General features: G+C 41.4%; 3 protein-coding genes across 16 annotated transcripts in view; 2 read left to right on the forward strand and 1 right to left on the reverse strand.

The window, feature by feature from the left end:
* Positions 1-9,197, forward strand: part of lrmp (lymphoid-restricted membrane protein) — a 79,642-nt gene extending 70,445 nt beyond the window's left edge. For 4 of the 10 annotated variants that reach the window (XM_050035805.1, XM_050035803.1, XM_050035806.1 and 1 more), the window contains 9 exons: positions 127-261; positions 410-557; positions 1,933-1,988; positions 2,106-2,174; positions 2,630-2,688; positions 2,941-3,039; positions 5,794-5,922; positions 7,258-7,412; positions 8,191-9,197. In XM_050035805.1, coding sequence (XP_049891762.1) covers positions 127-261; positions 410-557; positions 1,933-1,988; positions 2,106-2,174; positions 2,630-2,688; positions 2,941-3,039; positions 5,794-5,922; positions 7,258-7,412; positions 8,191-8,333 — 993 coding nt within the window. In that variant the 3' untranslated portion in view covers positions 8,334-9,197. Of the gene's footprint in view, positions 1-126; positions 262-409; positions 558-1,932; positions 1,989-2,105; positions 2,175-2,629; positions 2,689-2,940; positions 3,040-5,670; positions 5,923-7,257; positions 7,413-8,190 lie in introns of those variants that run through there. The other 6 variants (XM_050035807.1, XR_007569331.1, XM_050035808.1 and 3 more) reach the window with 6 other exon arrangements.
* Positions 9,198-9,270: 73 nt separating this feature from the next.
* On the reverse strand, positions 9,271-16,560 carry dnai7 (dynein axonemal intermediate chain 7). Of its 2 annotated transcripts, XM_050035830.1 has the most exons (17): positions 16,510-16,522; positions 15,303-15,320; positions 14,997-15,078; positions 14,657-14,745; positions 14,434-14,538; positions 14,093-14,230; positions 13,826-13,960; positions 13,551-13,654; positions 13,211-13,369; positions 12,935-13,094; positions 12,766-12,856; positions 12,399-12,565; positions 12,158-12,317; positions 11,737-11,951; positions 11,480-11,638; positions 9,672-9,785; positions 9,271-9,574 (listed from the first exon to the last, which is right to left on the reverse strand). In XM_050035830.1, exons 1-17 carry the CDS (start codon positions 16,510-16,512, stop codon positions 9,299-9,301), a joined length of 2,175 nt encoding a protein of 724 aa, XP_049891787.1. In that variant the 5' UTR covers positions 16,513-16,522; the 3' UTR covers positions 9,271-9,298. The 2 variants fall into 2 exon arrangements, with proteins under 2 accessions (XP_049891787.1, XP_049891788.1); XM_050035831.1 differs by lacking the exon at positions 15,303-15,320 and having other exon boundaries at positions 16,510-16,560.
* A 15-nt stretch (positions 16,561-16,575) lies between these two features.
* Positions 16,576-17,903, forward strand: lyrm5a (LYR motif containing 5a). 4 transcript variants are annotated; one of them, XM_050035845.1, is made up of 3 exons: positions 16,576-16,692; positions 16,970-17,039; positions 17,127-17,903. In XM_050035845.1, exons 2-3 carry the CDS (start codon positions 16,995-16,997, stop codon positions 17,337-17,339), a joined length of 258 nt encoding a protein of 85 aa, XP_049891802.1. In that variant the 5' UTR covers positions 16,576-16,692; positions 16,970-16,994; the 3' UTR covers positions 17,340-17,903. The 4 variants fall into 4 exon arrangements, with proteins under 4 accessions (XP_049891802.1, XP_049891804.1, XP_049891801.1 ...); XM_050035847.1 differs by having other exon boundaries at positions 16,578-16,692; positions 16,967-17,039; XM_050035844.1 differs by having other exon boundaries at positions 16,584-16,719.
* Positions 17,904-22,184: the final 4,281 nt, after the last annotated feature.

The following is a 22,184-nucleotide window of genomic DNA, read 5'->3' on the forward strand; positions in this document are numbered from 1 at the left end:
CCTCTTGTATAGATACAAAAATCTGCCCTGCATCAATAGGGATCAATTAATTATCCTGTAAATGAAAGTGAATAAGGTGATGGTTAACTCTTTGTGTCTTTTCTCTCCTGTCTTCTCTTCTCCAAGGCTCTGACTCCTCTGTGTGAAGACGACAACCAGTCCATGGAGATCATCCAGAGGCTCCAGAAGAACCTGGACATCCTCATCCAGTCCATGACCAGGGTGTCCAGTCGCTCGGAGATGCTAGGAGCTATTCACCAGGTGAGTGATAAGTCACAGATAATGTGTATGCCATCACTGTGTGATGAATCTATGAGTTTGTATTCCCGTGCCAACAATAACACGAAGTGTACTGTATGTTAATTTTGATTCTGATGATTTAACGGAGCCTTGTGTGTGTGAATGTCAGGAGAGTCGTATCGGTAAGGCTGTGGAGGTGATGATCCAGCATGTGGAGAATCTGAGGAGGATGTACACCAAGGAGCACGCTGAGCTGCTGGAGCTGAGAGAGGCGCTCATGCAGAACGAGAGGTCGTTTGGATCACAGACTGAAAGAGGTAGGGAATGGTTACACAGTAGTTGCATACATTAATGGTGCAACACACTTCTGGACCCCACTACTTTGTAAAACTGGGGTAGGCTGTAGCTCAGGAGGTAGAGCTGTCGTCTACCAGTTGGAAGGTTGGTGGTTTCAATTCCCTACATGTCGAAGTGTCCTTGGGAAAGATAATAAACCCCAAATTGCTGTGAGTGTACGTGAATGATTATCTGATGAGCAGGTGGAACATTGTATGGTAGCCTTGGCCACCAGTGTAGGAAAGTGTGTGTGAATGGGTTGAATGGTGCCTGTAGTGTAAAGTGCTTTGAGTCTAAGACTAGAAGAGAGCTAAACCTTTTACCATTCCAGTACTGATTTTACCACTTATGTACTTCTTTGTTCTGATGTTCAGTATCTTGACTTGCGATCTTAAAGTTTCTCTTCTGGCATTTTAAACTCAAAATAATTACACATTTGTGTAATTACATGTCTCAAAATGGTGTAGACGTAACTCAACACCTTTGCCTAATTTAGAATGCACAGACGAAGTAGTATGCAAATGAGTCCCAGTCTCTATACCCAACCACCCTTCTGCCACCTTAGACTCTGCTTATCAACCACACAAACCTCTGCTTGTAAACATTTGGAGATAACATGAACCTTTGGCTTGACTACATAAACAAGAAGCTAATTATGTGTTGCTAATGTTAGATAAATCTTGTACCTGATCGACAGCGCTGACAAGTTGAAGTGAAAGTAAAAAATTAGCTTGCTTGATAGGTGGCTACACCTGCTTCTCCTCTGATGTCCCTTGTTTTACCCCTTGTAGATACATTATTAAAAAGCTAATACAATATAACTTGTCACCAGACATAGCTGATGGGGTCTGAGACTGTATTTCAGCCAATGTGTTCCGCCTCTCCACACAGACTGTTCACCTGCTGTTCAAACGTGATTGGTCAGCACCACTCAGTCTACAAACGGAAACCAGAATGCAATCTTGTCCCGTCGCCTACATATGCAGAATCTGTTTATAGAAATTACTCCTATGTCTTGTAGCGTATAAAAACACCATATGGACATGTTTACATGGTTAGAAAAACTTGAGCTTGAAACTTGATGTGCTAATAGTAAGAAACTATAAGCAAATACACTAAAATTTCTCTCTAGAACTAAACAAAGAAAAGAAAAAGCTGATGGATATTTGAATGCAGGTTTATAATTTTCTTTAGCTGTGATTATTGTAGAACCTCCATATAACAGTGTATGGCTCAATATAGTAACAAACCCATATCACCCATACTGTACTGTATGCATGTGTGTATACTGTATGTATGTTCAGTGATGGCACACACAAACAACGTTTAAAGTAACTATACTTTTCCTCTTTCCAGATGACTTCCGTGGCAAGAAGCAGAACACACAGTACTACAAGGTCAGCGGCATTAAGGTCACATATGATCTCTTCATCTCCTTATTCAGGACTGATTCTTGCTATGTGTGTTTGTAAAGTTCATCTGTGTATTTGATTTGTTTTCTCCTCTTTTTCCTTTTCCTCCCCAAACAGTCGTCATCCCGGCGGGTCAGCATAGCAGCAATCCCCCGCTCTGGTGGAGGCAACATGCACTTTGACATGGTGAGGACGATGCTGCCATCGCTTTTATCCAACCAGAGAGATCAGAACAGATCATGTGGCATGCCCTTTGGTTTTGAGACAGTCAGCCAGTGGGCTTTTTACACTCTTAACACAGCAAAGTCAATCCAAAGCTTGCTTCTCTAGAAAGCTTCCTGCAATCTGAGTGCAGATTGCTCCCTAAGGTCGATGGAAAGTTAAAAAAAAAATCATCCCAAAAGTGTCCACAGTGTATTTTCAGGAATAAATTGATTGCTGCCTCCGTAAATAGATATCCACTTTTTAAACTGTAAATAAAACTTATGTTTTTGTCATTGTTTTAAATGCTACAATTTGTATGTTCTGTATTCAGTGTGAAGTCTCAAACCATGGTGAGGCTAAATGCATGCAAAATGTAACACGTTTTAGTATGATGGAAAATGGATCATGACTGACATTGTTTGATTTTCCCTCCACAGTCCAAAACACAAGACTGCACAGACGCTGAAGCGGAGAGACTGACCAGGCGATCTCCATGGTAGGTATTTGTATTTGCGTGTGTGTTAATGCCTGGATTGTAATATGTAGAGTGACATGAACATAATGTAGTCTGTATGTGAAGGGGAGGTGTGCTTAGGTTAACAGTAAGGGATACTGTGTAAATTACTCAGCCTGTTTCTGGTGTGCAGGAAGCTACTGGCTTTCCTTCTCAAGCCATCAAAGCTTGCTGTAACATGACATGAGGGTTGTTGTTGTTGTTATGCCCCTTTGTGATAACGATGGTTTCCAGGAATGTGGCAGGGAAGAGCGGTGCGCGCCCCCCACTAAAGCGCTTTGTTAGCTCTGCGGCCTGGGTTGACACTGAAGAGCCCTCTCTCATGATGAAGGGGTAAGACATGCCAAGAAGAAGGGTAGACGCTAGAATGTACTCACCGAGGACCAACAAACTGCGCAGGTGTCAACACTTGGGCTTCAACACAACTCAACAGTTATTTGACCATTGCTACGACACGACATTTGAGTAAATAAATGAGGTCAAATGCAGCAATACATGAAGACATGACTCATCTTATAACTAATGAGATATAACCCTAAACCAAGCCTCTCTGTAAAGGAACAGTGTGTAGGATTTAGGGGGATTTCTTGCTACCTAGCGATAAGACTTGCAGATTGCAACCAGGCTAATCTTCTCTCAGTAAAAATTCTGTCAGTGTTGGCCTCCTCTTCTCCAAAACAAACAAACCTGGTGACAGAATAAAAGCAGTTTCTTGTTTAAAAATCAGTGTTTTTCGGAAGCTCAAGTCGCAGAGCAGCTTCTCTGGTGGCTGAAGCGCAAACGACCGCGTCTAGAGCCAGTGTTTGGTTAATCCTTTCTGGGCTACGTTAGAAAAATGGCGATGCAACACAGCAATCTCCGTAGGCTACATAAGGACTTGTTCCCTAATGGCTCATGCTAAGATAACAAAAGCACAACAATTCTTATTTTCAGTTGATTATACACTAAAGCAGTGTTTCTAAATGATCTGTGGTAGTGTTGTCACGATACCAAAATCTTTGTTTCGGTACCGATACCAATATGAATTTTGATACTTTTCGGTACTTTTCTTAGGAAAAGTCCTTTTGGATACAAACCTTTTAGAACAATAAATAGTATGGGTGTAACGGTACCAAAAAAAATCATGGTTCGGTAAGTACCTCGATACAGACATCATGGTTTGGAAGCTCAAATGTTTCACCAAGTTGGTGTTGTCTCGTGATGTCTCCCTTTGCAAGGCAGACTTTCTCTTGCCTTTTTTCACGTGTGCCAGCTGCGAATGTTGATACAGGTGTTGTCATACACACCACTTGCGCAATCTGTGCTCCAGTAGGAACAAGGAAGGCGTTTGTGTGCATAAATGAATTAAATAAATTAATGAATTGAATCAGTTTAAAAAGTACCGGTATTTTCCAAATGCAGTATAGTACCGTTTGGAATACTCTAGTACCGCGGTACTATTTTAGTACCGGTATACCGTGCAACACTAATCTGTGGTAAACTTCCCCCCATCTTACCAAGATCTCAAGCTCCCCTCAAAGTGAAACTCTGCTGGATGACACGGATGATGCAAAATGGGTCATCTGGCAGAGGTTCGCTGGCTTTCCCGAGTTGTTGCTTGAACTACAGGCTGCACCTCTGCTTTTTCGTATTGCTTGCCACCCCAGACTCAAAGAGTATAGAAGCAGATCAAGACCCAAAGCTGCCCCTCTCTCACTCTCAGACCAAAAATCAAATATAAATCAAGGTTATGTTACTGTGTTGCCTATTTCTCGCCTAAAATGTTTTCAGAAACGTATTTTAGTGCACTGTTTAGCTGTAGTAATAGTGAGAGTTTTTGAAACAGTAAGTGGGCGCCATACTGTAACACATAATAGTTTGTTGCCAGCCGACCGCCATTGTTTCAAATGGACAAGTTTGCACAACGGCACCCACCAGCAGGAGCGTTTATTGGTCCAGTGTGGCGGTGGCAGTGCACTCTTGAGCAAAAGTGAATGCCTGCTTTCTCTGATCATGTAACAACAATTTCAAAGTATTTGTATCTTTCTACTGCACTGACAGCCCAGTTTTATGAAAAGACCAAATCCTACGCACTGAACCTTTAACCTAATCCTTTATTGCTAGCTACCTAAGCTAGTGACATGCTAACTAAGGTGTTGACACTTGCGCAGTAGGTCATTTTCATTTGGGGACTACATTCCAGCATCTGCCAAGAAGAGGGGAACCACGCTGGCTGCGTCGCACAAGTATTTTCACAGTGGGCCCCAGATGCATAAAGATGGCAGCTTTCTGGTGTGACATCATTACCATCGGTGTGACATTGAAGAACACTGGGACCGTTCAGTCCATCCAGTTTTGTTGTGGTCAAGTTTACATCTCTCCAAATCACTTTGCAATGGGTGTTGTGTGGAAGTTAAAAGCAGTGTAATGCAGCACTAATATGAGGAAAAGATTAAGTACAATTAAATAACAAATCTGAAAGTTTGAAAGAGAATATTTTAGTTGCTAATATCTCTAACTGAGAGGGTGAAGCGTAGACTGCTCGAACAAACTCAAACAACATGTTATCCTTTGAAACAAAAATCAGTGATGATGACGTCCTACCACACAGCAGCCATCTTTCATGCATCTGGTCCCTCCTTGCATGGGAAAGTGTTTATCAGAGGCCAACATCATTTTTTGACATTTTCCAAAGCCACCACCTTTTTTTTCTTTGTGCATTCATAAAAAGTAAAGAGGCTGGGTTGACTTGTTTCTTTCTTTTTTGTTTTTATTGGCATCATGTTGCTTTCAAATGTTTGGATGAGGACAGTAGAATTTGTTCTATTTAACTAGCTAAGTCAAAATTTCTTTAAATGCTCTCCAAATATCTGAAAGGTTGTGAAACTGCTTTGTGGTGATATCATATTGGAGCATGTATGTTGAGTTGCTGGGCATGCATTGTTATATTGCAGGGGTCTCTAAATATATCTTTGTGTTCAGCAGGAGAGCATCTGTTGGCTGCATATGCATGACATGTGCATGTGTGCATGTGCACATACAGTACCTGTATTTGAATGTGCAACTGAACAGTGTGTTTGTGAATGCCTGACCCACGCGTGCCCACAGGACGGCGTACGACAACACCGACTGCCAGTCGGAGGACGAGCAGAAGGAGGAGCCGGTGGCAGAGAGGAGGAGGTCCAGTCTCAGTGAGCTGGGCAGCAAACTCACCTCCCTCATTCTGCCCCTCAAGACGTTAGTCCAACCAAACACCCACCTCTAGCCTACTGCAGCACCACTTTCTGCAAGAAAAGCTAAGAGGCTAGCTACATAGTGGAAGACTTCATCATTTAGCTCCACTAAGGTTCCAGTAGCTGCAAACAGAAAGTTTTGTTCTCTGGAGACTTCAATGTCAAGGATTTCCTACATACAGGCTCAATTATTTTTCTGTAACTTGTAGTAGCAAGAAGAAAATGATGTCTCATTTAATATGAGATTAACACTTATGTGTAACATGAGTATGGAACCTCCTAAGTGATGAAGCTCTTTCATTATATGGGTCTGTGCTGGACTAGCTTCCTCTTTGCTGCAGGGGCTCAGCGGCTTTTAATCATGTTAACAATGTTTTCACTGGAAGGGAACAGAAATGAACAATTTTACTTGCTGTACACTGTCTTGAGATCAGTGTATGTCGGTGTGACATAAGCTTTGTGATTTGTGTTTCATGCATGGATCTCAAGCTCTTGATTTGCAGCTAACAAAGACAACTAATTCATCTTTACTCGCCTTGGTCTTGTGTGTGTGATTTACTAACATGTTCAGCCACCTTGATGATTTAATGTGCTGCTACACTTGGACCATTTTCTTTATTTTTGTGGGGCAACTGAGTAATTTGTGCAAACAGATCATGTGTTTTTCTGAACTGTCCTTTCCTCTTTTCCTCCCTCCACATTGCTCAGGAGTCAGGATGAGCTGTTTGTAATGCTGTAAGTGTGTAGGGAGGAGAGTCCAAAGTGGAAGTGCTTCTGGACTCTATCCCTATCCCAAAAAATTAAAAAAAAAAAATGCACGCAAAAGGCCTGTGTTTATCAAGTAGGAGTGCCAATCAAAAGCCACTTAGAACCTCACACTGACTCTCTTAATGACTGTTAAGTGATTTGAAGCGGCACTCCTACTGCTGATAGACTCCAGGCCAAAATTGACGGCTGCCTTTTCCTCACCAGTCGATGCTCAAATCCACCTCCATGCCAACCGCTATTAACTGCTGCTGACAGCTTTTTCATTACACTGTTGTTGTGAATGGTTTTGCATCTTTGAAACCGTTTGAGACAGGTGGTAAAAACGCACTTCATCAAAGCCAACTCTAGATTGCATCAAGCTGCAGCTAATTCACTGCCTGCCACTCATTGCATTAGTTACCACAAATGACATACAATTTCTGTGATTTTATTCTCTTTCCTGTGAGTCATTTTTGGTAACTTACTCAATCTCTTGCTTGATATTGGATCATTTTTTAAGATCTCTCATGCCTTATTTTCTATCCATCATGTGGTAACATTTTATTCTCTTTGGTTGCCCCCCCCCCTCCAGCCCGAGCCCTTCCTCCAGCCCTACGTCCACAGACCCAGGAATGGCCCAGTCTTTTTCCAACAGTCTGACCTCCTCCAGGGCGGCCGCAGCAGCAGCAGTAGCCAGAGGCGGCAGGGGTCTCTGGCTTTGGTTGGCGATGGTGGTGGTGCTAGCAGGTACACCTAGTTTCTCTATAGTACTTATTTTAGGGTGATTCTTTGCTTATAGACCAGTGGTCTTCAGTGTTTTTCAGGCCAAGGACCCACTACTATATTTATTGTATAAAACTGAGGCGTACTTGATATAATTTGTTGAATATTTTTTTCTTTGCGCTTGCCTGTAGCTCCTAAATCAATAGCAGTTGTAGCATTGCTAGGTGCATTACAGCTTATTGGCCAATATCTTTCAATAGCATATCAATTTTAGCTAATGGCAGCCCCCCTGCAGTAACTCTGAGGACTCCCCCCTGAAGACCCAGATTATAGACTGTATATAAAGATGAACAACACATCTCCACTTCCTCCAACTGTACAAAAACAAAGCCAAAATACCCCGGATACGGCCGCTGCCATCTTGCACTGGTGACTTCATTTGGATTAAGAGTCTGTGCAGTAGTAATTTGTCGCCATTTTGTTCCCGCCCATACACCTATCTGACCAATCGCAAGCAGCACCATTGATCGTGAGCACGCAGACTGGCAGACTGGCACACCTAGCAGTCAATCATGATGTGAAACCCCTTTTTATAGCATCAAATGACTAATTAAACCAAACTTAAAATAAAAATTAACACTTTTGACCCGAGAGCTGTCATGCCATCCATCTTTATTATACAGTCTATGTCATCTACTTGGATTTAGCAACAGTAGAAACAAACTATACTGATTAAAGCTTGAACAAACTTCCGTTTGCCTCTTATTCTATGTTGTGGTAAATATCCATGGTTCACCTGCAGCTCTCCTGGCGCTGCTGGCCAGCCTGGTGATGCAGCCAGTGGTAGATGCAGCCCCTGTGGGGACCGGGGACTCCTGGATGACCATCCAGCAGCTGCTGTGGCCCTACACAGGGCTCCGGCATAACGGACAGCCCCCCGTCTAGCCCCTGAGACCCGGGGTGGATGGTGCTACCGCCCATCAGCCCTCTGAAGAAACGATCTGTGCACTGGGGTGATGATGAAGAAAGTACAGTGTACCACGACTGAGCGGAGGCTGTTGGGATGTTTACTGGTGCCTGAAGATTTCCAAAACAAGACTCGTATTGATAGCACAGGCCAGGCCTCAGGGGATAGTTAACCCTATGGAGGATTTTATGCATCACATCACGTTTGCTAAACTAGTTAGTCTTTGAGTGTGTGTGTATGCGTGTCTGAACATCCTGAACACATCATGATGCAGTTTTCTTGTCAGCGCTGCTGGCAATTGTCTACGCGGACCTAACGCAATCTGTCAAATCAGCTTCATCAGTCATCACAGCTGGTGCAGAGATGACCAATCATGCCACAACTTCATCTGAATGACAGCACTGATTCGCTAAGTCACACAATGGGCCTCTGTGCAGTTTTCCATTGACAAACATCATGGACGATGGCTTTTTAAACACATTTCATGCACTTGAGGAAACAAAGGACAATCAGCCTTTTTATTGGAATTTTGCAGAGGACATTTTATAACTTAAGTCTATAAACACTGGTAATAAAACTTTGATTTTAAGTGTTTTAAAATTTTTGAAATATATATTTATGAGTTTGTTAGTTTTGAGTGGGGATATGTGAATAACTGTTTATTTTTGTTAAGTTATAATTCTACATTGTTACAGTTTTAACACCAAAGGGTTTTTTATGTTTCTCTTTGTGTTCTTGCTGTGGTTGTCACCGTTTTCAACGTCATAGTCTTTTTTTCTTTTTTTTTATGTTCCAAAGAAGATGTGTGAAACTTTGCACAAATAAAGTAGCCAATTCTACAGTAGGAGACGTGTCTTCTTATGTGCATCCAAATGTTCATTTCAAATTCAGGGGTTAAAAAAGTATTGAATTTAAATGCAACCCCAGGTTAATTTCACACAGGTTATGAATACATGAGGGGTCTGGTGGCACAGAGCAGGCTCTGTACTGTATCAACGTACATGTAATTACATTCTCTGGTCCTGACTATACCATCAGGGCTCATGTTGTCCTCAAGCATGTGGATGAAGGCGGAGTGAAACTCGCTTCCTGAGTAATGCTCTGGAGAGAAGGCTTCACTCTTCTCTGTCATCTCCAGCTTCTGACTCCTCTGAGCACCCAGCAGGTAGAGACTCCATGAGCCCTTAGGCACCGGGTCAGGGCCGTGGTGCTCACACGCCTGGCAGAGGAGAGGGGCAAAAACAATCAGGGCATTCCATTTTGGGAGAAAAAAGGGAGCATGCTGGATATAATGATCTATGTGTGAGGGAGAGTACCTGCATGACTAGATGCTCAGCTCCACATTTAGCATTCCACTTGCTCCATGAGAACGCGCAGGCAGAGGCAAAGAGGGCCATCTGTTCGTAGGCAGCATGTTCTGTAAGTGGGTCCTGAAGAGGAGAGGAACCACACGGCACATTTATAACACTGGAAACTGGTGGACTGCAGTCTGGTGATACACAAGTATAAGCTGAAAATCAGAGAAAGTGTTTGGTAGAATGTCACGATATACTGTCCCAGATTGATAAAAGATATCATTATCAATATCTGAGTACACTCTTTCAAAGCAATGGGCTTTTAAATCTTAGGAATACTCAGACATTGGAGTGTGAAACTCTGAAAGCAGACGAGAACAGAAGCAGCACGACAAGAATTGACAGCATCTCGTGTGTCATATTCTTGTCTTTTTCTGTTCATTCAGCGTAGATACTGTGGAAAAAAAAATTCTTGTACACTGTGGCCAAGTATTATAATGGTTGAGACAGCCCTGCTGTTTAAAATGTTGACATTCTTATCTAAATAAACGCACATGTAAACGCAAGGCCGACTACGTACGATATGTGGACATGATCGCACTGACCTTGATAAGTCGATAGCATAATTATTTTGACAGGCCCACTCAGGTTTACATAATTTATTGTGAGCAGGTTGTTTAGATGGAGGTAATTCTGTAGCTGATCCAGGCTGAATTATTATCTGCTCCATAGTGTTGATTCGCTTAAGCTAAGGAAATGTTGTTTTTTCATTTTCCAATCTCCTCTTTTAAATGTGAACAACAATCCAGACATGGTGCTACCTGCCTCTCCTAAAGAAACACAGATCTGTTTTTTTTAAAGAGCCATGCTAGCAGCATGGAGACAGCAATACCAACTGGCTGATCCAGACTAAAATACCTCAACAGCTGTTAGATGGATCATCATGGTGTTGTTGTACAGACATTAATGATCCACAGAGGATGAATCATACTGAGTTTGGTGAGTTTGGTTTCATCTAGTTTTTGCTTTTGATTGAAATTCCAACAGCTACGGGAAGGATTTAAATTAAACAGATATTCCCTTCCCCTCAGTATAATTTTGATCAACTTTGATGGTCCCTTAAATTTTCATTTGGCACCATCATCAGGCCAGAATTTTAATTTGTCTAGTATTTTGGTTGATCACCAAATGAACCACCTTGGAAAGCTTATAACGTTGTAGGGCACAAATGAAGTCTACACACTGTTTGGTTCCAAATAACAAGTTTGTTTTCTTCTTAAAGGCATTTTTTTTTCTTTTTTAAGGCAAAGTTTTGATCCGCAAAATTCAGGATTAGCAAGCAGATGTTAGCATGCTAACCAGGGCTGGGTATCGGTGCTCAATATCTTTAAGGTATTGACCAAAATAATCCAATACCTGCGTTGGATCAATTTTGTACCCAGATCTAGAAAAAAAACGACCCTTCATATGGTTTTGCTTGCAACCTACGACAACAGCTACAACCCATTCAGTCTGTGGTGTGGTGAGGTTGAGCACGGTGCAGTCGATGGAGTTGGCAGTTCAGATGCCAAGATGCCACCAAAACCTTTAAAAGTATGGCTGTACTACACGCCACTCCATTCACATGATTGGTGTTGAATGAAGTACTCTATTGGTATCAGTATCGCTTTAAAGGTACTGGTATTGGTAATGGTATCAAAACATTTTTTGTACCCTACGCAACCCGAATGCAAACACAGAATTAAAAACATATAAAGCTAAACCTGCATCAAATCTAATACTGTATCTCTAGTATCTATTCTTAAAGCCAACAAGGAGAAGATGCACACCTTGCCGCAGGTGCTGACGTATTTCTCCGTGTACTCATTCACAAAGATGTTGATCCCTGAGTTGAGCATGGCTCTCTGGAGGGCGGGGCCACTCATCCACTTCCCCAACAGGTGAGAGAGACCTTTCTCTTGCTCCGAATGCAACATACACCGATTACCCTGTTGGTGAAATGGACACAAACACAAATTAAACAGTCAAGTTACATCTACTAATTTATTTTTCTGTTATGTGCGTACAGAACTTTCCAGTCGCTTACCTGGATGGTGATACTAAGGTCAATGAGTGCCCCGTTGATGGTGAAAAGAGCCGAGTCTTGCCCCAGTGGCCTGAGCTCCCAGCTCTGGAAGGGAAAGTTGGCGTAAGTTTCCTGCATCAGCACAAATGCCTGGAAGGAGTCCATCTTGAAGGAGATTTTGGCCTCTGCCTCATCATAAGACACGTCAGTGATGCCGTCCATCCTCCACTGCTTCACTGGATGAAAAAAACAATTACAATGTCCATGAGTATATTATAGCATATTAGGGGGGACAAAGTCAGAGACGAGATTGAGACAGTCTGGACATGAGCAAAGGATAGCTGTTGGTGTATCTAGAGAAGGAGGATGCTGACGATGGAGCTGCCAGGTAAAAGATGTGCTGCATATAGTATTATACAGCATATGTTTCTGCGTGACCTACCTGCAGCATCCCAACGAGCCACTTGGGGTGCTTCCAAGAAGACAACAGAGTCAGGCAGCATCACAGACACACCAACAGGAGGGCAGGTAAGAGCGTCATTGTCCTCCAAGTTAGCTTTCTCCATAGGGTAGGGGAACACCTGCAGCCCTTTTTTCAACACCTGGAAAAACATGGATAGTGATGTGTGAGGTCAACTATGTGAGGGTGTGAGCAGCAAACACTGAAACCCTTTTCTATTCACCTGTCTAATTTTCCAGCCATTGACGTAGCGGGCTTGTGGTGGCAGGTGAAACACATCATAGAAGAAGACCCCGCCCAGAGGTGTGAGCTGCATTAAGTCCACCACCTGGACACTCTCACCGCGCTCCATCGCTGTCAGCTGCACTGACGGAGAAGTCAAGTCCCTAGCTGAAGAGAAAAAGAGAATCGTCCATTTTAATCTACTTATAAAACATTATTAACTCAGATTTAGTTGTTGTTTCGTGTTAGTCCATGTATTAAAAGACCTGTCAGTTACTCTGAGTGACAGCAGGTTGCCATGCTGTGTGGTGCTGCTCTCTTTTTGTTTACATTTGGAGTGACAGGAAGTGTCAGGCTGGGCATCTTACCACCGAGCGCCTCCATCTGTGTCTGTATCTGGCTCCCTCGGCCTCCTGCAGGTTGGGCACTGGTTCTCGTCGACTGCTGACTGGCTGCACTCTTGAGTGAGATACACACTCAATAACAATATAAACTGCACACTGAATCTAGTAACCTAGATCAGTATTCTTTCTTTACCTTCATCCCTTCAGAACCATGCGTTGACTGCACCTCCTCATCCACTCTCTGCTCCTGCTGCTGCACCTTGTCATCGTCCCTCACCTCTCCCTCTGCTTTTGTCTCCCCCTGCTCAGGTTCGTCTACGTCTGCTGGAACCTCCTCACCTCCTGCAAGCGACCTGGGACCCAACAGATGAGGCAAGATCACAGAGTTAAGGGAGTGTGGTTAGTATTAGCAGCATTTTAAGTATTCCTAGTAGTATTAGCAGACGTAAAAGCACCAACAGATGAGTACCTGTGGCTGGGTGAGCGTATTTTCAGGCGTGCCATCATGGCCAGCAAAGACAGGTGGTCATAACGTGTGTGGAGGATCCGTACGGCGATACTGCTCACAGCCAGCTGTTTAGGAAGCTCAAAGCCCAGGCCTGTCTCCTCAAAGTTAAAACCTTTAAACCTGAATCGACCCGATAAAAAGACAGAAAGACAAATACTAGATGCTGAGCTTCCTGTTAAATATGAATGCACCAAACAGTGTTGTGAGCTGCGATGGCCACCTCCTATGAGAGTTCTGGAGATGCTGCAGACTGTCACATTTAACCCAGATAATCTATCAGTGCCAGTTTTCCTCCACAAACCTTGGATTCTTGTTGAGGTTGGCCCACAGACACAGCGTAACGTTGTCATCTTTGACCACGGTTTGCATGTTGCCTGTTTCGGTGTCGGCGTTCTCACTGGCACTCTATGACCAGGTAGACACACGACACAGTAAACAAGAATGTTTCCAACACTCTGCTTTCAACTTTGCAAATCACGAAGAGCAACCCATGCACACAATAATATACCATTTTATTATTATATAGCACTTTTCATATACACTAAGTGAGCACAAGTACAACTATGATTCTTGTACCTTGAGGATCTCCTCAGTGGTGAGGTCGTGTTTCAAGTGGATTAGCTCCTGCAAATCTATGAGACCCTCCTGGTACTTCTGGCCCTCTTGGGGATCTGTAGCATCTCTGAGCAGCACCTCCAGCTCCTCCATCAGCTATAAGGGACAACATTTATGTATCTATTTATAAAATGGGCTTTTAATCAATTAATCAATAAGGAATAAATAAACTCCAGTTTTAATCAAATAAGTGCATGACATCTACACACCTACACTTCAAATACAGACCTGTAGAGCGGAGTAACACTGCCTGAGCACGAGCGTGATGTTGACCTCTGGGTCGTCTCTCCATAAGCTGATATATGTGTTAACATCCCGCTGTACTTCTGGGTCTGGTGCACCATCACAACGCATGTACCTCTCCCACTGGATACAAACAACATTATGTTTGTTAATATCATTATTTTTATATCAACAACATAGTTTTGTTTTCCCATGACTGTGTATGGATCCAAAAAAAAAGTCTTATTTGCAGTGTTTGCTTTGGAAAAACTGATCACTGGTAACAACACGTGTCGTCCTTTTTTTAATGTGCAGTCTCCCTTTCACAAAGACAGGAACATACACACCTTGGCTTTCTCCACAGCATCAGCTTTCCATTTGGTTACTGCAGTATGATTCTCCTCCAGTAGATGGCGGAGTTTGTTCAGCTCATCTTCTCTGCGCTCTCGATCCTGTCAGCAAAAGCATGCCCGTGAACATCTGCTGTGTGTTTCCATTTCATCAGTTTGGGTTTGTTTAAACCTGAATTCATCCTCATGATTGTTATAATATGCCATAGGGACATTTTACCTTTAACTCAAGCCTTTCTGTCTCCTTCTCCTTTTTCTCTCTTTCCAATCTTTCCTGCTCGTCTTTCTCTGCCTGCAGCTGGGCTTCCTCTATAACACAAAAAAGCACATATGATGTGCATACCGTACAAAACACATACCCTTAAACTGCAGGAGTCATGTTAATTCCTGAGCAGTGACTGGCAGAGGCTCAAACAGATTATCAAACACATTACTTTCATCAGTACTCTGCAAACTCTCATGCCTCACACTAACCGCCTACACTGCATGAATGCCATTGCTTCCAACAAATACCTAATTTTTGCTACAGTTAGATTAACAGACACAGATATCTGGATTACCTTCCTCTCGCAGCCTCCTCTCCTCCTCCTCCTGCTGCTGCTTGGCCTTCTGGGCCTTGGTAGGCTTACGGCCCTTGGATGACTTGAGACCAGGAAAACATTATAAATGAGTGGTTAACAGGGACAGCTCACTACTACAAGTGTGACTAGAGAAGGGTTCATTACTGAGGTGAACAGTGGGTAAACACAGTGACGAGTGTGTTGGTTGGTATTCTCTATGCCTGGCTGCAAATATCTTCAACTACATACCTGTTATAATCAGATTAATGCAGAACTCTAAATGTGCTGACTGACATTTGCTCATACCTTTCTTTTCTTGGGTGGCTATCAGTCACAGGAGAAAATACAGAGAGAAAGTTAAAGAAGGTTTAAAACATGCATTCAAGGCACAGGGGAAAAATAGTTAGAAAATGAAGGAAAAATAGCATCAAAATTAAGGAATCTTCCTGCTAAGGGACTGTTTGTTACTTATGAGAGGGGAGGGAGTAGTGCAAAAAGGGGGAGGCATGTCAAATATTTTCTAAGCACTGCGGAAGGACTAATGTTTTTTATTTTGGTTTAGGGGAGGACCATACAATGGCTGTTTGTGTATTTATTTTACCGCCATTTTTTAAAGAAAGAAAAATTGCCACATTTGCACCATTTATTATATTAACAAAACTTTATACATGTATAGTAGAATTTAGAGAAAGACCCATGGAGACGGGGTAGGTCAGGGTTGAGGATTGATCAAAAGGTGCAGGTGTATATGTGTTGTCTTTATCATAACTGTAGAGCTGTGTTATATAAGGTATGATGTTTCATACTCACTCACAGTTTTTGTTTCAATTTTTTTTTGTTACTCTGTTTTGCTTATATAACTGTGTCATTGCCCTGATATCTACATGTGTTGTGATATTGACAGCAATTATTTGTTAATGTATACATAGCAAGAAACTGTAAAAAAAAAAAAAAAAGAAAGACAAAAAAGAACAGCCCTTAAACACATTGTGTGACGAAAGCTTCCATCAAAAAAACAAAAAAAACAAAAACCAAATCAAAGCTTAAAATAATGCTATTTCGTCCACATCACTTTATTTTACATGTCTCATATAACATTTTCGGTGAAAAAACCAAGGCTTTCTTCAACTCCAGGATTGTTATCTTTGACTTATAATTTTCAAACATCAAAACATGATGACCGGTCATGAATTTTTCCTAAGTCACTCAGGGATGTTCAAGGAAAAATATTTGTGGCTTTAGGAAGGGTAAAAAACAAAGTCACTCCCCAGCTACTCCCCTTCTCTGATAAGTACAGAACAGTCCCTAACGCTAGCTTGAAAGCAATGCAGTATAACGTTAGCAGTGTTGTAACGTTATCCTTTAAGTTGTTAGGTTGATTTTAGTCTTACTTTCTAGGTTTTGTAACGATGCTATAGTTAATACTGTCAAACCCTGTGCTTTAAACTATTTGAATATAACATTGGTACACGGCCAAACGGGTAATTTATTCGAAAACTTTGTAAAAACTCACCATTTTGTAGCTAAAAAGCCCTGCGTGTCCAGGTAACCATAGAAACACTTACGCATGCGCGGTTATCTGTTATTATTTGCGACATAACAGAACGCCATACGACTGTGTGTAAGCTGAGCGGTTAACTGTAGTCACAGGAAGGACAAAGAAAGGGAGACGTCTCTTCAGTGTCACGTCGCTTTTGTAAATATACCCAACAAATGAACACATGTAAATATGAATGTACTGTTTAACATGGCTGTTCGTAGAGTGTGTGTAGGTGCTAAATGCTAACTAACAAGCTAGCTGTTCAGCTGTAGCTAGCCAGCTCCAGAGTGGGTTGATAAGCAACTGTTGTCTTAATGGCTCTGGCTAATTATAATGGTTGACTGGCTTCTGTTATCTTTCAGTAACATTCACTAAATGCTGCTGTTTCTGCTGTCATTGTCACCTCAGTTAATACTTTGCTTTGTTTCAGCAGTGTGACAGACCACCTCGTTTCTGACATGGCCAACCCTTTAAAGGGTGAGGTCATTAGGCTTTACAAAACAGTAAGTGATCAACACACACTTGGCACACAGGGTTCAGTTGTTTCCTGTGCTGCATTTGAATATAATATCTTTCTCATCCTCCAAAAGCTGCTGTATCTTGGCCGTGAGTACCCCCAGGGAGCAGCTTACTTCAGAGAGCGCCTCAAGTCGGCTTTCATGAAGAATAAAGACGTGACAGACCCTGAGAAGATCAAAAAGCTGGTGGCCCGTGGCGACCATGTCATCAAGGAACTGGAGGCTCTTTATTTTCTCAGGAAATACAGAGCCATGAAGAAGAGGTATTATGACCCAGAGCCGTAATCACACACACACCGGCAGCTGAATTGTCCTGCAGGCTGTGAGACAAGTACACAAAATGTTCTAATATTTGTCATATTATGCAACAGTGTGTTACTTTCACACCTCAGTTAATGAGATGCAGCTCACTTCACATGCTGTTCACTCTGCAGAGATGAGAAACTCCCAGCAGTTGCCCATACAGTATATGAAAAACAGACTCAGCTTGCCTCACAAAGAAAATTGAAGGAAGTGCCAGAAAATGTCCACAATGAAGCTGTTACAGAATGTGCTTTGTATTTATGTTTTAAAATCCCAAACACTGTACATAGCGTAAGTTAATATCTCGTTCAGAACAGTTCCAAACTGTGAAAGCCAAGGTGTCAGACTGACTGAATCATTTTGTACAATGTATATCCTATTTCGGTGTGTATATATTTATAAATACATGGTCAAACTTCTTGAAGAGTGAATGTACATAACTATGTATCAGTGCACTATTAGATAGATAACAAACAGAATTTTAAAACAGTGATGCCCTGTGTTATAATAAATATGAAATCACAGCACTGTTCTTCAACAACTTAACTCCTCTACTGCCATTTCTTTTATGAGATTACATCATAAATATATTTGTTCTTTTGTATCACAAACTTCTCACAAGATTCTTTTCACAAAATGTTCATTTAATTTTCAAGCCAGAAGGTCTGCAAATCCCCAATTTTCTTTATATTCCAATTTTCCACTTTTTAACCTCTTCTTTGGAGGAGTGCCTTCATAAAACCTTAGAAAAACGTGTGTAAAATGTTTATTTTCTGTGATATTATCTACTTTAAATTTGGTTTAGGTAAGGCTGTATCACGCTATGGTCTCATTGTGTTTTCCAGCAAATAAGTTGCAGTTATGGTCATCTGCAGGCAGTCAGTGTGTTCAGTCGACTATTACTCAATGACATGAGCACTCACAGTGATTCTGACTGTTGGCGAAAAACATCAGTGTGTTACATTTCAGATGAGACTAGGAATGTGCTCATACTCCAAGTGGTTCAACAACAGCTTTCAATTTACTAAAGGGCGTTTTTTGGGGAATTTTACAGGGATGGGATGAGTCTTATTTAAGGCAAGTAACAAAGCAGAACATGAATCAGAACATACCTGATCATAATCTAACTCAGGGGTGTCAAACATACGTCCGGTGGGCCAGAACTGGCCACCGTAGGGTCCAATCCGGCCCACTAGATGACTAGACTGAGAGGTGCCAGGTTTCAGGAGCAAGTTCAATAATGTGTTGCCTTATTGATGTAAAATTCTTCTTCAGAGGGTTTTCCCACCCTGACCAGAACACAGTTCTCTGACATAATAATGAATACTTACTGTGACCATGTTTAAAGATACTGAAGCTTCAGCAGCTTCAGTACAAAAGAATCTATATCAGGAAATGTATTGATAAATGCACATGTAATGACTGTATGTATGTAAGTTGACTGACTGAATGTGGAAAAACTGAGACACACTGTTGAAACTGCACTTATTTTTCTTTAGATATCTCAGGCTGTTTGTCTGTTTTGTAAAAGGATGAATGTCTACAGAATGTGCTTGTAATTCTTAACACAAAAAAACAGAAAATATTGGAACTGATGTTACTTATAGGGTATTGTGCGATGGTTTTATTGGTCTGGCCCATCTGAGATCAAACTGGGCTGTATGTGGCCCATGAATTAAAATGAGTTTGGCACCCTTGATCTAACTAACAACTGAAGTGTAATATTAAACTCTGGATAGAAGTGATGTCACAATAATCTTATACAGCTGTTCGACATCTTAATTTGTACTTCTTTTAAATTCACATTGCCCTTATTTCAGCTGCAGATGCCAAATATTGCAAGTAATATCAAACCAGTAAAGTAATTTTGGTCCAGTTTCTTTCATACTTAAATGGTCTCTTGCTCTCACAATACTATGAGTGAATCATTCCTCACATACAGCCATACACTTATTTTCCGTCTTGGGGCTGTGGTTTGGTTGAGGCTTAAGTGGTCAGTGACAGAGGTCGGCTCATCTCAGGAGGAGGGGATCACACCTCACACAAGATCTGACAAAGCTTCTCATAGAGAAATAGAACATTAAATAACCTAAATTCCCCTCGCAATGAAACAGGTTTGGTTACTGCATTTTCCATAGTTTTGGTCATGTTGCACCTGCAGTATTGACATTGGATACCGAATTATTCCAAAACATGAGGCAGATTTGTTAAACTGCATAACATGAGGAAAATATGTAATATGCCATAATGCTGAATATTGCAATAATGATATTACTTAAGATAAATAAACAGATCTTAAAGTGTAATCAGTTCTGCCTTTCTGCTGCTTTCAGTGTGCTGCTAAAATATAACAAATGGCTTGTTGAATTAAAAAAATAAAAGGACATTTTTATACAGCATTCTTTGATAGCTTCCAGCTGCTGTGACGAAACAGTTTAATTGTGAATAGCCCAAACAACATCATTCTTTCATAAAAACCCTGTCTATGTAGTACTGTCATTACTGCACCATCCAGCTTTACTGGAACACATCAATATACACCACAGCCTTCAGACCACTGTTCAGGCTGTTAGTGTTATAATAATACCTCTTTTTAAATCCAGGTATCAAAGTAAACCTCAACTAATCAGGTGAATTCACTTAGCAAAGTAGGTTTAGGTGCCCTTGTGTGGGGTGTAGATCTATAGTTGACTGAAACCAACATAGTTTCATTTGAAGATTAATGATGATTCCAGTGTAGAGGATTTGTGGCAAAGAGAGAGAGAAGTAGTACAGATATAATTAAAAAAAACCTTCAGGTGTCAGATTTGTGGTTTGACCCACAGAGGTCAAAGCCTTGTCATTATTAAGAGGTTTCTTACTCACTGGACAATAGCAGTTCAGAGACATGGAATAGACAGAAGAATACAACATAAAGGCTGTAATGCTGTTATTGTACATCAGAGTTGTGTTCAATTCAAATCAGGAAGGTATTTTGAAGTCAGAATCCCAGAAGTTTTATCAAAGCTGACAAATATTTTTCTAGCATTATATTTGATTTTAAGTCACTTTTTTAAAAAACGTTAAAACCTGACCACTGGTCTCACTTTACTCGTGAACACTAACAGAAAATATCCAAACTCCACTCCATGGTAAAAGTCCCACATCAGTTTAATGATAAAATATTTTTCTCATTGGGGTTCCCCAAGGAGCATTGCTTGGTCCCCTACTTTTTATGGAAGGTAAGACATTTTATACACTGTATATTTATTATCATTCATCCACCATTGCTCATATCTCTTAGTTGATAATCTCTGCTACTGAGCCAATCTAGAGTACCCCATGATCTCCACAAATTACATTCTACATTAATGGATGGATTACTGAATGGGCCTACAGGGCACAGGCCCAGGGGACAAAAGTGTCAGGACCCCCTGGCCTTCACCTGCAAAATATCTGTCAAATAAACGTGCTGACAAAGAAGAGACTCAAATGTACACAAAGACACATAAAACAATTTTCAAAGAGACAAAATGACCAAAAAGGAACCACAAAATGACTACAAAGCAAAACAGCTGCAAAAGGACTCACAACAGTTCAGACAACGGGCAAAACAACCACAAAGAGACACAAAATCAATACGAAGATACTCAAAATGACTACATAAGCAACCACAGATGCAAAAAAACCTACAGGGAGACATAGAATGACCCTAAAGGAAACAAAACCACAGAGAGATGCATAATGACTACAGAGACATTCAATAAACAAGAAGAGGCTAAACATCTATAAAGTCTGTGTGTCTTGCTCCTATGTAGGAGAGGTGATGGAGCTTTCTATGTGTCTGTGCCAAGGGGCCTATTGTGTCATAATCCGCCTATGTCTACAACCCACCCTCTTTATTTCTATTATAATTTACCTCTTAATTTAACCAGTTTTTTTGTAAAGAGAATGAACATATTCCTACTGCAAAACATCATAGAACCACACACTCACCAAACCACACTCACCTCATAAGCTCTGGTGATGGTGAGCCAGTAATAGTCAGGGAGACAGACCTCACATGTGACCACTATTGTCACTGCATTATAGAGACCCACAGTGGTACACCTACAGATCTGGGGTGTTTTCAGTTAACAAATAATGAGTAATACTCAACAGTTTAGGCTAAAATTAAAGCTACTTTGTGACAGAAAGCATTCAGCTTTCATTCAGGTGCAAACAGCCAGGCTGGTGAAAACGTCTCACCCCACTGATGAAGGTTTTTCTTATTAAATTAAAGCATACAGTGGGCTGGATCAGAAACATAATGACCTGTCAGGAGGAGAATAGTTTTTCATTTGGCCCCCGGTTGGGTTGTCCAGCACTACAGTGGCTAACAAGTATCTGGCGGTCAGGGACAGGGAGACAGGCCGAGCTGTCAGACTGTGGTACCTTGTTAGGAAGCCCCCAGAGCTTCCCCATCCCCTGTTCACCCAGGTGTAGTAGACCCACTGCCAGCAGACGCCACCAGCATTAGAGGCAACACCAGAAGGTCTGCTGCCACAAGGGAGCCAGCTACCAGACATACCTGACATTTTGGTAGACCAAAACTTAAAATGAATGAGTCGTTCCTCATCATTTTTTCACTCAACACTGAAGAACAGTAAAACAGCCATGACACCATTCATCTTCTAAATGTGTAAGTTTGTATGTGTTTGTGTACACACACATATGGCAGATGACTAAAGAGGTATTAAATAAATGTATAGATAAATACAGTAATAAATAAAAATGTAAATAAATGTATAAAGAAATACAGAATAAAAAATACCTAAATGAATACATGCTGAAATAGATACAGAAATA

This window comes from Epinephelus moara, chromosome 23, assembly GCF_006386435.1.
Source record: "Epinephelus moara isolate mb chromosome 23, YSFRI_EMoa_1.0, whole genome shotgun sequence".
Taxonomy (NCBI): domain Eukaryota; kingdom Metazoa; phylum Chordata; class Actinopteri; order Perciformes; family Serranidae; genus Epinephelus; species Epinephelus moara.